At 45.1% G+C, this 15,819-nt stretch overlaps 1 protein-coding gene across 26 annotated transcripts in view; it reads left to right on the top strand.

Annotated features, from left to right (window-relative positions):
* celf2 (cugbp, Elav-like family member 2) overlaps window positions 1-15,819 on the top strand; it is a 208,795-nt gene that overhangs the window by 133,084 nt on the left and 59,892 nt on the right. For all 26 annotated transcript variants that reach the window (XM_034863749.1, XM_034863747.1, XM_034863746.1 and 23 more), the window contains one exon: window positions 5,294-5,376. In XM_034863749.1, the coding sequence (XP_034719640.1) occupies window positions 5,294-5,376 (83 nt within the window). The remainder of the gene's footprint in view (window positions 1-5,293; window positions 5,377-15,819) is intronic.

The raw sequence follows: 15,819 nt of genomic DNA, 5'->3' as shown, positions 1-15,819 counted from the left end.
TGTGTGTGTGTGTGTGTGTGTGTGTGTGTGTGTGTGTGTGTGTGTGTGTGTGTGTGTGCGCGCGCGTGTGTGTGCGCGCGCGTGTGTGTGAGGTCCACTCCTCTGCTCTTTGATCCTCGTCTTGACAGCCCACCACCTGGGACGATCCGTCACACGCTGCATGGCTCCCGGGCCCGGCTACGCCACGGGAATCACAACACACAGCAGCTAACGCTGCACTAAAAGCCAAACTTCCCCCAGCCCATTGTGCATTGTCAGAATTGCTAATGCTAACACCGAAAGCTAACCCTCCCGTATGCAGATATGCCAAAAATGCCACCGGAATCCTAATTCATTAGCAGCTAAAACCCATACAATGTTACTGGAAGTGCTAATCGCACACAAGGGGATAAAGCTTGAACACAGGTGCAATTGGAATGATAATGGAATTATAATGTTGAAAAAGATCCCTCCTGTATAAACATAGTCTCATTCACTCTGCACCAAGCACCCACCATAGTCAGAAATCATGATGCAGACTAAACTAAGGTGCTTTTTCTATAGGCAGAAAGATCTTGACATATTTCCATGTCCATTTAGTCGAATCCTATTTCTTAAAGTTCCCATGACATGGTTCTCTTCGGATGCTTTTATATAGACCTTAGTGGTCCCCTAATACTGTATCTGAAGTCTCTTTTATAAAGACCTTAGTGGTCCCCTAATACTGTATCTGAAGTCTCTTTTATATAGACCTTAGTGGTCCCTAATACTGTATCTGAAGTCTCTTTTATATAGACCTTAGTGGTCCCCTAATACTGTATCTGAAGTCTCTTTTATATAGACCTTAGTGGTCCCGTGATACTGTATCTGAAGTCTCTTTTATATAGACCTTAGTGGTCCCCTAATACTGTATCTGAAGTCTCTTTCCCAAAATTCAGCCTTCAACTATTACAGTATACCTAGGAGAGACAGGGTAAAGAGAGGAGCCTGGCAGGGCTAGAACTCTCCCCAACCGGATCGGGCTGTATGCCCTGCCTCCCTCTGATTTTATTATAATATTGATTATATGATAAATCTGACACCTATAGCGAGAAGCAGGTGGGCCGGGTTAGGCGGACGCTGCGACTCCTCACTCCCTGACAATATTCAATTCAATTCAATTTTAGAGGTGCTCAGTGCATCATGGGAAGTCCCCTAGCAGTCTAGGCCTATAGCGGCGTAACTAATAGATGGTTCGGGACTTTCCTGAGCCAGCCCTAACTATGAGCTTTATCAAAGAGGAAAGTCTTAAGCTTATTCTTTATAGTATCAAATCATAACAACAGTTACCTCGAGACACTCAGCCACAGAAAGACGTGTGAAATATATGTTTCATTGTATTTTGTTTATTCGCCACACAATACATTGATTCAAAGTGGCATAAACAGCAGTGTGTGTGCGCGTGTGTGTGTGTGTGTGTGTGTGTGTTGGGTACTAGGGAGCACCTATTAGTTGGTGGAGACGTCACATAACTTCATAGCTCCTGGCATATTTCATCTCAGTGTCAACGTGAGCAGAAGCCTAATTAGTTAGAAGAAACTCTTCCACTCTGGTTCTGGAGTGTCCTGTCTTGGTTTTTTTGATACAGTTACTATGCTGTTGTTTTACAGTGTACATCATGGAGGGAAATGTTGCTCTGCTTGCTAACTTGCAGTTCAAAATGACTTCAAATATAAAAGTAAGGACTTCTGATTATAAGGATTTAGATTTTATTTGGCTTTTCCATTTATTTATTTTTTAACCCAGTTTGAATTGGTAAAATTTTTTAATCCCTTTTAAACTGTCACCTTAACAGGACAGTACATCCTTTTATATGTCTAATTTAATAACTATCATAGAGTACCTCTACATATCTGTGTTATTTTTCCTTAAAGCGTAACTCTCGCCGAAATGCAACCCATGGTCTTTTTGTGAAGGTACCCGAGTCTCACATTCGTTTAAAAGCATATTTAGGATGGATGCGCCACTCTGAATATTTACAGTATTTTTGTTTTGGCCTGAGACTGGGAGAGCTAGGGGCATTTCTATGATTGCACCAAAATCACTATTTTAAAACACTGCGAACACTGAAACTTTGCTCAAAGTATCATCAGGGGCTTTACACATGAATTCGAGCATTGACAACTTTTGTGTACACAAACTCTTTTTGACTGACAAGATGGCAGCAACTGGAAAAACCAACAGCTAAAGCGAGTCTTTTTAGTAAACTCTGTGAACCCAAACAATGTCCTCAATGCTGAGTTCATGTGTAGAGCCCCTGGTGATACTTCGAGCAAAGTGTCAGTGTTTGTAGTGTTTCAAAAATAATCATTTTGATGTGATCATATGTATGCCCCTAGCTCTCCCATTCAAGAGGCCATTTGACCCAGAACGAGAATATGGTTAACACGGTTTAAAAATGGTGCTTCCGGCTTAATATGCTTTTAATCAAAAGTTGAAATCGGGTACATTCACAAAAAGACCCTCGGTTGCATTTTGGCGAAAGCTATGCTTTAAGGATGTCGGAACGTCTCCCTTGACCTTATCCTTAGTGCACATGTGTGGAACTCAGGGCCCGCGTTCCGTTGGCAAATTTTTATCCGGCCCGCATAAAAATTTAGGTTCACAATATATTTTGGTCCCTAACCAAAAGCTGTGTTGCGCAGACTTTATGAGAGGCGTGAGGAATTTTCCAGCTCATGACCAGCAAGCAAGGATTTCAGAAATTCACGATTTTCCATTTTTCTAGGAAATGTCATTTCATGTGACTGACTATGATGGAGTACTTTTCCATATTGGTGTCACTTTTTTGCATATTAGTACTTCTTCCTCTACTTTATTCTTAGTGAGTCCAGTTTTTATCATGATGATGGAGAGCAAAGATGAAGCAGAATTGCCAGAGGTCTTCAGGATGTGCAAGCCGCCCCTTTACCACCACTTTTAGTTCAGTGTGTAGAATTCAGTGTATAAATCCTATCAGTTTGGTGACCCTACGTAAACATTTTCACCTAGTGATATTCTGCCAGTCGTGACTAATGTCCCTTCTTATCTCCATGCCTTTAACTACTGAGACTGGTGTGAAACCCTCGGTGGTAAATTAATACTGATAGTATAAGTGGGGGGAGGCTTAGGGTTTAGTGAAGTGACACCCTGAGCTGCCTTTCACGCTGGGGGTTGTTGAAGACAACACTAAGCCGGGAGTTATCCCGGGTAATACACAGCCTCTGCAGCATCCGAATCGCAACACCAATCACGTCGCTGACGCTAGGCTAAGGGCCAACCATTCAACAGCCGTGGCACCCGGAGGACACCGCAGGAATTCAGATCCATTACGCTCCCAGCCCCATCAAAGGGACTCTGGGAATCGGATGCCAAATCTGCTCCAGATGCTCACTGTTGGATTTCACTAAGATGCACTGCAGGGCAAGTGTCATCAGGGCCCCATGTCTGCAGTAGGGGCAACAAAACCCCCACCGGTCCGCCTCACTCACACTGAGCTGATTCATCCCATAAATACAATGGAGAGGACAACAAAGCAGGTGTAAACAATGGTGCACCCAGGCTCATTTCTGGACAAATAAATACACAGCGAAATGAACAGATGAGCAAAGCTGTGGGCAGAAGGTCCAATCATATGCATCTGCAGCGACAGGAGGGAAGACGTGGAAGCTAAAACCAGCACAGAGCGGTGGATCACCTGTAGATTAACTTTGTTGACCAAATGTATGAAAAGACTCAAACACTAGAATAAGATTAAGCCAGTGGTTGCTCTTGATTTGCAGGATTTTTCTTCAACCTGTAAGCAATCAGTATATTTGTTTATAATCATACCACTGCATTACAGTGGGCTGGAGGCATTTTAGGGCGCTAACCTGACGCAAATGTCTTTGCTATTTTAACACCAACGCAGTTCTTAATCTCCTTCCTCGTTTAAATAGCAAATGCCCATGCGCCCATGGGCGTGCTGGTCTTACAGGGAGGTGTGTTCAGGTGAATTCTTGGCGTATTGCCATCTAGCGGAAGCCAAAAGTGATTGTGCCATTGACCAAAAGATACCTGGTCACCCTAGTAAAGCAGCGTGCTGTTTTCTTCTTTTTGTTCTGGTCTCTGCTATCATTAACGTAAACGGGAAAGAGCAATAACTACAGACGCCAACAAGTCTAATTCCGTAGGGAATGAAACAGAGCTCTTCGAGATTGTAACTAATAACCACATTTAACAGTACTTATTTTCATAAATGTTACAGTAGTTTACATTATCCAACATATGTTGGTAGCACGCTATTTTTAACTCTCTTATACAATGCTTTTGGCATAAGAAAGTCTCTTAGTTGTTACCTCTTCAGAAATGTTTGTGTTCACATTTTTTGGCAGGAGGACAACTTTTGGGAGCAAACCAGCAAAGAAGGATACCGTGCTTAAGGTCCCGCCATTAATTATACACGGCTTTTCATTGTTCCTCCTGATGATCCGTCGTTCTTCCAGTGGACTAATTCACCGTTGCACCCTCCATATTCTTAATGGTTGTTTCAAGGAGTGTTTATCCATTTTTCCTCTTCAGACTTGTTTTCAAGTTCCTCTGTGGCTGTTAGGAAAGTGTCACAATGAAGACATAAACACAGACAAAAGTCCATAGTGTGACTTTTTCAATGTCTCAAACAGCTGGTCTTAATTTGAGGCAAACTGACGAGTCACACCTTTGTGTCTGGCCTAAATATCCTCCTGCTGTTTTTTTTTGCTTGACTGTGCAAATAGGGCAAAAAAAACCTCTTCTCTTCTTCCTCTTGTTTGTGTGTGGTGTGCACATGCATTTGAGTGCACACACAGTTCTTTATGTGAGTGAGCGAGTCAGCAACTTAGTGAGCTTTTGCTTGGTAATTTGCTTGTTTGATTTAGTGAGAGACTTAAAACCCCTCGTGGGTGTGAACTAGTGAGTGAAAGAGTGAGGGAGCGTAAGCAATAAACCAATGAGTAAATACTTTCTGTAGTGAAGCAACTGTTCACAGATTACTCGAGGATTAATGAAGAGGCTAACCCCTCTCTCCGCCACCTCGGTGTCTTTGTAGTGTCCGCGTGTGTGCGTCACTGCACGCGCACTTCCCCGAGGCTCAAGTCATCTGCACCGACAAAAAGAGCTTTTTCCCTCTCCGCTAGGATGTGTCGTCCTTAACATTCACTCAACGTCTGCCAATGTCGACAGGTGATGCCAAGCTGCTGAATAGAGAAAATGCTCTTTGTTGCTCCTTGTGCTCATCCCCTCTCTCTCTCTTCTCTCTTCTTTCTCCCTCTCTCCCCAGGCTGCTGTTTTGTCACGTTTTACACAAGGAAAGCTGCCCTCGAAGCCCAGAATGCACTGCATAACATAAAGACCTTAACAGGGGTGAGTGTGTGTCCTGGTTTTTCCTCTGCCTACGTTTCTCCTCTAACCGTACACTTACAGCAGCACTCTGAGGCGGCCCCGCCTTGACCTGTATATGTGTGTGTGTGTGTGTGTGTGTGTGTGCGCCTGTTTTTGCGTGTGCGTGCGCTTATTCAAAGGTCCCATACTTGTATTTTAGGTTTCTACTTGAACATGTGTACATGCTCTAATGTTCATGAAACGCATTGTTTTTGTTGCCTGTCTCTTTAAGTTGTTGTCACCCCTTCCCCCCCCCCATTAAAGTCCAGTCTACTCTGATTTGTCACCGTTTCCGGATCATCCGCATCTGAGCTTAAGGAGTCTCTGCACCGTCATTGCAGCCGGGGAATGACTGTAACGGATATATAGGATTTAATATTGTGGTGTTTTAATTATAGTTTTAAAAATCCATATTCAATCATCAAGACATTGCTCTACAGGACCACTGGAGGTTAAAAACAGGTATTGCATGTAGTTTCTACATATGTGTAAAGCCTTGCACGAGCCTGAGTATACAGGCGCGTGTTATTGCTGTGGTATTGCCTTTTCTTTCATGCTGTCTGCTCCGTTCTCCACTATTGTTCCCTCCCCCGGCCCAGGAGAGCGATAGAGGAAGTGGGCCGGAGCTCGCTCGCGTTCTTCCTCTTTTAGCCCTGTGTGGGTATTTAGAGGCCCCCAGATCCCTTCTGCCGGGGCTATTGGCTGCCTCCCCGCCTTTCCTCTTGGCTGCGCCGGCTAACTGGAATCTCATAAGTTGAGCGCCTGCACTCGCCTGCTTCTGTCAGTTGGATCAGCAGATAGCCCTCCTGGGCAGGACAGAGTGGATTCTGCGAATCCCGCAAGAGCCATTCGCAAGGATTTGTGCTCGGCTTCCCAAATTCAGAGTCAAGCTTGTTGTTTTGCACGGACTCACCGTGTTAATTGCTCGTGGAATAAGTATGTTCAATTTGGTCTGTTTTCCTGTGCCGTGAGAGTTAGTCACTTATCCCTTGTTGGAGGTGTGAAACAGCCCTGGGGAGGACACATACTGCAGCAGTTTGAGGATTATAGGAACATGAAATCGCCTTCTTCTACACCATAACACCCTCCCTCACTCTGTTCCGTCTGGTCATCCCTCCGCCTCGCCAGCTTCTCTCTCCTGCGGCATCTCTATCTGGTTCTTATGTTTGGGGCTTTTTGAAGTCGGATACCAACACATTTGGATTGGAGGTGCTTGCAAGGGCGTTAGTTTAGTTTCGGAATGGGAGGGGCACAGAATAAAGTCAAGGGTTCTTCAACCTTCAATTAAGTCAATTAAATTGAATGAATTAAATTTATAATTCCTAATTTATCATTTTTCCCCCCTGAGTAGTATCTTCATCTTTGTATCCAATCAGAAGGTAAAGTCAGCCTGTTCGTAGTCTGAAAGGCAAGGCCCAAGGTTGTTGCTGTAATCCAAGAATGTCGTTTTTAAAAGATGAAACCACAAAGTCAGAAACCGCAGGCTCTATCTGTGAGATCAAAGCCACGTTTCCACCAAACGCTTTCGGTACAGTACCCTTAGAGCCTAGGACATGTGCCTAAACCCTGGATCTGTTTTTCCGAGAGCACTACAGTTCACTTTATGTCAATCTGACCCAAATACAGGAAGTCAACCGAAAAGAGCGCATCTACTAGCCTGTGCTTTCAACGTTGCACACAATTCCCTGACTTGCATGTGGTTTAAAGATGAATAACTTCATATATCCGTAGCCTATTATGACCGTACGCCGCTCGTCGTCTGTGTGACAACACATCATCACCTCTCCTACAGCTGCTCATGTTGTTCGCCTTCTTCTAAAATACACCAAAGCAAAACCAAAAAACCCAAGACCTTTGGGGGGAATACTTGAGAGATTTGAGTTTCCAGTAAACTCACTGTTGTTCTCGGTCGTGCGGGGGAGCTTCTGAAGGTAGGAAAACAATTTTTTTTACAAAAGGTTGTCCATTGGAGACCCAGACGACATTGATCAACAATATCTACGTAATTAAACTTTAAATCACATTCATCATGTCAGAGCTGGACAACGCTGACTGGCTGACATCCCATTTTTAATAACAGTCCGGTATTGACGGACGACGGATATGGTTTAAACCTAATACACAGGCACATGAGAAAGACCAATAAATACAGTACACTCTCAGACACACACACTTGTAAAACACTGAATCAATAGTGGCATAATGACGGATCATTAAGTGGTTTGCGGAGGGTTTGTTTATAATCTTTTAACAGGGTTTTAAAACCACCTCAGCTTAAAATATAAAAAGGACAGGGGACGAAGTCAGCTAGAGACGACGGAGGAAAAAATAGATGATGAGGTGACGGTGAATTAATTGCTGAATGAGGCGAGTCGAGACAAAAGGAAGCGCTGAGCGAGAGAGGGAGAAATTCAGCGGTGAGTTTAAGAGAAGTGATGGGCAGATGGACATGGGAAAAAAATAGGTGGAGTAGAGCACTCCAGCACGCTCGAGGGCAAAGCAATAAACAGGCCGCCGTTAAAAACCAATACCTGCTTATTAACTTCCCCACTCTCATGGCTTGTAAAAAGGCCAGCGAAACAATGTTGATATTGGCACTCTTCCCCCTCCCTCGCTCGCTATCTCTCCTTCCAAAAACCCAAGGCCCTAACAGGGGGAGATGCGATCAGAGTGGAAAGCTGGACGGGCGCCCAATTGGATAAAAAAGGGCACCGGTATTGGCAGCCCAAGCCGGCAGCCATGATGGTTTAACGCAAGGACAGTTGAACGGCTGCTTCTTTTTTTTAAGAGGGCATTAAAATGAAAGGGGGCAGTTGTTAATGTGATAAATCTCTCGCTGTACAACCCATTCTCACTCCCAACCTGGGAAATACTGGCGCTTGCACAGACTCACGGCAGCAATCCACCCTTTAGCGTCTGCATGGAGCCCACCGGGCATAGCAGAAGCTTGACCGTGGTGCTGTGAGATGATGTAGTATCAAAGGCCCCATGACATGGTTCTCTTTGGATGCTTTTACATAGACTTTAGTGGTCCCCTAATGCCATATCCCAAAATTCGGCCTCGATACCGAAGTACAGCCACTACACCCAGTCCCACAATGAGCTTTCCTCAGTATGTGCCATTTATGAGTCTGTAGCTTTTGAGGAGTAGCGAGCGGGGGGGCTAGGCGGAGGCAAAGTGGAGGCTACTTTGTTCGTTTTAATCCATGATGTCTCGCTACTATGGGCGAGCCAAATTCCCTGGGCAGGCAAAACAGAGAAAGGGGAGGTAACTTAGGAGGTAAGGGCCGCCATCTTTTCCCAAACCCTGCTCTTTGTTGTGCTGCATGTCAGTGAAACAACCGTCCCGATGCAGAGTGTCGAAGAGCGTCACCAAGAGTCCCGACCCAGAGTGTCAAAAAGGGACCGCAAGAGTCACGACCAAGCGCCGTCTGGATATGACTTTTGGCGTAAATAACAAACGGCTGAGACACCTGACCACTTTTTCCGACGCGTCGGAAGTGAGAACGCGTTGCCCTGTGAGGCGAAGGCGCCGATGACGAGAGAGAAATATTAAGTGTCAGGCTTTCTCACATGGAGAACATCAGCAGCAAACAGTTTGTTCTCTGCCAGCCTCGGGAGCCTCTCCACATCACTTTCAATCACTCCTCAGGTGTCTCTGCCGAAGCTTTGTCAGCGGTGTGACAGCGCACGTTTACCAAATGTATGCATATGTGATGCAATGCATGCAGAAAGTGTATATTTGTATCCTTTCCACGTATGTCTGTCATACTTCAGAGATGAAGCAAAGTTTTCACAGTACATACAGGTCAGAACAGGAACTGGGTGTCGCATTGCTTAGGCTTCTTGTTTTCTTTTCTTTTTTAAAAAGGCCTGGGTTTTCTTTACAAGGTGTTGATTGGTTCTGTCACATACTCAAGTTGTTGTGTCCCCTGCTGTAAGAAGACACCTATCACTGCAGTCTCTGGGAAACAAAGTCATCTTGGGAGAAAGCTTTTGGTTTACAGAAGAATCTAGGGAAAGTGGCTCCAGTGAACAACCCGCCATTACCTGCTGTGGCAAAGCCAATGTCTGGTACGAAAGAGGAAGTCTTTATTGAACTGCATTTGCAAAGAAACATTGTGTTGTTTTTACACTTTTAAATTTTTTTTACGGGCTGTCCAACCAAGACGGGACGAGCTTTAGAGGTGGTTTGTGTGACCTTTGGACGGAGCTAGGCTAGCGGTCCCCGCCGTTTCCAGTCTTTATGCTAAGCTCAGCTATCTGGCTGCCGGAGGTAGCGTCGTATTTAGGGTACAGACACTAGAGTCGTATCTCATCTTCTCATCCATCTCTCCGCAAGAGAGCGAACAAGCGTATCTCCAACATGACATACTTGTCCTTTAAAATGCTGCTAAAACAACGGTGTTGTGTAATCCAGATATCTACTGTAAATCAACTCATCATCCAAAATGTGCACTACTTCTGCTCTACTGCACTTGTTAAGTGTCTCGCCCAGGGACACATTGTTTGATGTATTGCTGTGGGAGTCAAACCCTCACCAAAGGCACGTTTCATATCCACTGCACCATCACCCCCCCCCCACCCACATATGCCACCCATCTATCGGAGAAAAACCTGCCCTGTACCCCTGGAGCGTTTGAAACTATAAGACCGAACCCCCGCTGCACGGACTGATCCACACACACGCGCACACACGTATGTGAACACAAGCATATGCCCCAGCACAGTCACAGTTTATTACATTACATTTATTCTCTTTCTCCACTTTTTTTTTTGTTGGATTTCCCCGTCCTGATCCACTCGGAGACCCAACCACCCTCCTCGCTAACACAACACACACGCTGGGACACAAACACACACAAACACACACACACACAAACAATAACACGGGGCGAGTTAAAGCCTGTCAGCCAGCCTGTCAGACAAGGTTGTTTGAGATTTTCCACTAAATTGAACTCTTTCATTAGTGGCTGACAGATGTCTAAATGCCCGGTGTCTCCGCTCTTTCTCCGCCCCCCCCGCACACACACACACACACACACACACACACACACACACACACTAACCCGACGCCCGCAATGAGGGCCCTGGGCCACTGTTCTCCATCTGAAGCTAGGTGGAGGAAGGAGGGGATGGAGAGATGGAAGGATGAAGGGAGGGGTAGGAGCTAATCTAGGACGTGTCCTCTGGAGTGCCCTCCAGCTTGGAGAAGTTCAGTCCTTTATCCTCGTTTTCTTTCTCTGCTCACTATCTCTACCTTCTGCCGTCTTTACATCCCTACCCTCTCTCTCTCTCTCTCTCTCTCTCTCGATTTCTCGATTCTTTCTTTCCATCATTCTCCCTCTCTATCTCTCTTTGTGAAAACAGATGAAAAGCCCTTTGATTCACAGTTTCTCTCAAGGATTTTTTCCTTCTGACTGTAAGGCTGTGGGGAGGGGTTGAGACAGAGGGAAGGTGATCATGGTATTGGGGGGGGGGGGGTTCAGACGCGATCAGTGGAGCCCCGTCCTCCATGTGGGCGGATCAGAGCGTTTGTCAAGCGCCAGGCTTGATAAGAAGCGTGGGGCTCATTAAAAGCTACTGTTGCACTGAGACCACACACACACACACACACACACACACACAGGTCCCCACCTCCCTTACCTTTCTGACGGCAAGATAATTAGTGACGCTTCTCTGCCAGAATACAGGCGCAAGGTTGTGTGTGCTCATGCAACCAAAGGCACATCAAAGGCTCCATCAAAGCGAGTGTGATCTCGAGCAAGGTTAAGGTTTAAAAGGAGTAATTTATAATCCAAAGACTATAAGTCATTTAATCGGCCATTTATTATTTCAAGTCGGTGGACACAGCCGCGGACTGTAAGTGATAATGTGAATTATCATTTTCAATGATGTCAGAAATCGTTTTCGTTCAAGCAACGGCCTCGGCGGTCTTTTGAAGAAAACTTGTGTGCACGCTTGAGAAATAATGGACTGTGAGGCGGTCGCACTGCAGGCTGTAGGGTGTATTTAACTGACGGCATTCATATTTGAAAGCAACACCGTATCAGATCACCGGTTTTCTGTTCACATTACACTGATATGTTAGTTATAAAAGTCTAAGTTAGCATCTTTTGAAGTTAATTTTGGAGGGTTCCACTTTTCAATTAAGCTTTGACTTCGCTGTATCAGGACCCATAACTTGGGTCCTGATATTCACCTGAGAAGGACCATGGACTGTTAATATTAATGGACAGCGCGTGTGTGAGGTCCCCCATTGGAGTGTGGAGATCTGATATTAGTCGTTGAGTTTGCCGTTACGGGTGCAGCCATCCTGGAATTGAGGAGTGATGGAGGAGTGATGGAGGAGTGAAAGAGGACTCCTTACACTCTATGTTAAGCTACATGCTTTTGGGTGCCAGGATGGCTCAGTTGGGAGAGTGGGCACCCATGTAGAGGTTTACTCCTCAGCACAGTGGGAAGTGTTAAGCTACATGTTCGACTCCAACCAGGGCCCCGTGCTGTCTGTCATTCCCCCCCCCCCCCTCCCCCTCCACTTTCATTTCTTTAGCTGTCTTGCTAATAAAGGCCTAAAAATGCCTAAAAAGATAAAAGGAAGCTACACACTTTTAATGTCAATCACATCATGGCCACGCCCTAAAGCACCCCCTGCTTTATCATCGATTTTAAAATAATGGCCTTTAGACCATAATTAAAAGAAAATCATCATCATTCTGTGTTGCACAAGACTTAAAACTAGCAAATGAGACAATAAATTAATTATGAAATTGTTTACTGGGTCCCTTTCTCATAGACTTCTACAGAAACCGACCTCCTTTTACAACCAGACCTGTTCAGTGTTGATGTTATTAAATGAACTGTGACCTGCGTTAAGTGGCTCAGACAAAGAGATCCTGCATTTTTTATCTAAGTTTTTCCGCGAAATAAATCCCGGCTTTTCGTCTGTGCAGGAAAGCGTCTCATTAGACCACAAGATCAGGACGCTTTCAGCACTACCTGAGACGTGTGAGTGCAATCGGATCCGAACGGCATTTATCGACTCTGCAAACATTTTGGAATATAATCCAAACAAATCCATCATGGCAACGGTACAGGCAGAGCATATGAAAACAGTTTTTGAAAAAAAAGGCAGCATCAGCCTCGTTTATAAGCTAACTGATACCTGGGCGTACTCTGGAGTGTGCACCAGGGTGTGTTTTCAACTTGAGTACTTGACAGTAGTGCAGCGGGGAGAGGAATGCTTCATGTCCGCGGCCTGTCAGTTGATGTGTGCTGTTTGTTCAGACGCGAGCCTATTACACATATCGCCGCTCCATCACAATAACTCTCCACGCAGCACTTAGAAGGCAGACGGGCCCGCCTTGCAGAAAAAATACAGGGATGAGGTTAATCCTCCTGACTGGTAGACCAGCTGATTGACTCTGCACCCCCTTTTTAAATGTTCTCGTGAAACCTTACCGCCCGTAATCACCCGAGGACCTGGGAAGTGGGTGGGTGGTGCTTAGCCTGAAACGGCGGAAATACGGCAGTGTAGGGTTATTAACTTTCTCATGTACCGAGCCGTGTGTCATCAAACATTGATGTGTTATAGCCTGAAGGATATTATGCAACAAGCTGAAAGGTTAGACCCCGGACAAGTGGACGGCTGTTTTAAATGTGTGGTTGTGTTTCATCTTTAAATCCTGCTTGCCTCCCCACTGATCATTTAAGTCCGGAAAAACAACAGCTCATCCATTGCAAACTCCAGACAGATACACACATATGCACACACACACACACACATGCACGCATGTACACACAACCATTCCCACAGCGGTGTCATTACAGAGGCTCATTATCGAAATCAATTCAATTAAAGGCTATAATTGCTGTAGTGGAACCCAAATGCTATCGCAAACAGGGAAGGAAGGAAGGCAAACCTCATCGATGCACCACCCGTCAGAGTGTGTGTATCTGTGTGTGTGTGTGTGTGTGTGTGTGTGTTTGCTCTTATTTAACGAAAGAAATATTAATCGCTTGTTTCAAATTAACTTCCCTAACCCCTCTGTTCTCTCCGAGTTGGCAGCGTTTAGGCATATTGATTCGGCGGAGGGAGGAGGGGAGGGAAAAGAAGCGGGGGGGATGGCGGCTTTAAATGCAGGCTAACTATGTTAAACACTTAGGGTAGTTAGTGTGGAGACACGACGCAGCATAGCTAATGCCAAATCCCTCAGTCATTCTGCTCACACGCGCGCGCTGGGTTAATTGTTTACCGAGCCAAATGAAGTGGGGATAATGTAGGCTAACGGTGCGCTAAGCGCTGCCAAGACGAGGGATATTGTAAAGGACAATTTGATTTATAGTCGTTTGTTTGCCGAGTGAAGAGAGAGGAGCAAAGTCACACTTTATCTGTATCAAGGTGTTTGTCAAAGTGATGTGTTGAAGGAGAGGGTGTGTTTGTCATGTGTCAAGTGAGTGTGTGTGTGTGTGTGTGTGTGTGTGTGTGTGTGTGTGTGTGTGTGTGTGTGTACAGTTTCACTGTTGTGAGCAAGGATGTTGGAGAGGGTGAACCCACCTGAAGTTTACTTTTTAGTTGTATCTGTTTGATGCACATTCAAGACTACGCATCATAGGAAACCAGGAGTTTCACTGATGTTTCAGAAGCATGCAATGATAAGAAGCAAGCTCTTGTTGTGTGTGTGTGTGTGTGTGTGTGTGTGTGTGTGTGTGTCTATATATATATAGACACACACACCAGGTGTGCCACCTTTTAGGTCTCTGATATCGCTATCTTTATAGGAAGTTTTTTGAAAAGATGGAAAGTATGTTGCCTTCTGTTCCTTAATCCAGATCACAAATACACCACCGACCAAACTTGTCTCTAAAAGTGTAGGAAACACACGTAAACACATGTAAAATCATGCAGGGTGTTCTCCTTCACTGTGCTGAAGTAACATACGACTCACTTCAGACATAACCCGCGTTACATTGAGCCAGGACGGGCAGAGCTGCCTCAAGGAGGAAGTCAGGCAACGTAGTATCAGTATAAAGAGCGACAAGGTCCACGGTCCAACAAACACTAGTTTGGATCAGCAGAAGTACATTTCCAGGATAAAGCCTGACATCCTGCGCTCGGCTTTTCCCCCTTTCGCTCTTTCTGTGTGTGTTGCCTTCACTACAAGAACCAGCAAGAACCTCTGAGCTAGCAAGCTACACACTTAAAAAAAAAGCCAGTTTTGATGAAGATTTGGATCGTGCATCAAGGCAGACAGGTTCTGCCCTGCAGGGTCTGTGCAGGCGCACTGGTCGCTCGCGTTGACTAACATTCCTTGGATGACACACAAGGATTTGTTCATAACTTTTCATAAGATATCATATGAACCGTCGTATGAAGAAGTTCGAATCATGACACAAACGGATGTGGTTTGACATGTGCATCTCATCAAAGTTTTCATCATTTTGAGTGACGTTCTGTACAGTTTAGGTAATCTTTTCTTACATTAATCATTAAAAAAACAGTTTGAAAGGGAAATATTTCTTTGACGTGGCTCTCTAGCAGAAAATAAAACACCCAATGCACATACAGTAAAAGTAATAATACTAATAAAATAAGGTAATTATGGCTGCAAATCAAGTAGCAAAGGCCAAATTATGGGTAAATACCATACCCACTGTTAATAGGCCCTGCCAACTACTGTTAGCTTCACAGTCTGATCGTATTGGTGAAAGTATATTGTATAAGACTTGGAAAGAAAATCAAATACGCCCCTAATCCGGAAGTTTTATTTAAGTTTTCTTTGGTGGAATTTAAGAATCAATGAGTGTTTAAAAAAAGAAAAAGGTAGGTAGGTGAGGCAACTTCTGTGACATCGGCAAGGATCACCGTCTAGAGGTCATGCAGTTGAGTGTGTGTGTGTGTGTGTGTGTGTGTGTGTGTGTGTGTGTGTTTGGTCATACGGTCTCGGTCACTGATATTGAATCCCGACCGCGAGGGCCATCTGCCTGACTTTCACCCAGCAGCTCACCGTCACACCTACAGAGGGGAGGGAGGAGAGTGTGTGGTCGCCGTCTGCGTCTGTGAGTGTGTGTGTGTTCTTGTTTAACTACATTTGTGGGGTCCAAAAACCGGGACAACAGTACACTCGTGGGGTCCGGACAGCTTTGTAGGGCCAAAATGCTGCACCCCACAACTTCAAAGGGCTACTTGAGGGTTAAGACTTGGTTTTAGGATTAGGGTAAGCATTAGGTTATGGTTAGGGTTAGGGTGAGGGTTAAGGTTAGGCATTTAGTTGTGATGGTTAAATTTAGGGGAAGGGGCTAGGGAATGCATTATGCCAATGACGGGTCCCCACAAAGATAATGAAACGCAGACTGTGTGTGTGTGTGTGTGTGTGTGTGTGTGTGTGTGTGTGTGTGTGTGTGTGTGTGTGTGTGTGTGTGTGT

This window comes from Etheostoma cragini, chromosome 23, assembly GCF_013103735.1.
Source record: "Etheostoma cragini isolate CJK2018 chromosome 23, CSU_Ecrag_1.0, whole genome shotgun sequence".
Lineage (NCBI taxonomy): Eukaryota > Metazoa > Chordata > Actinopteri > Perciformes > Percidae > Etheostoma > Etheostoma cragini.
This window is presented reverse-complemented; position numbering and strand designations above follow the sequence as displayed.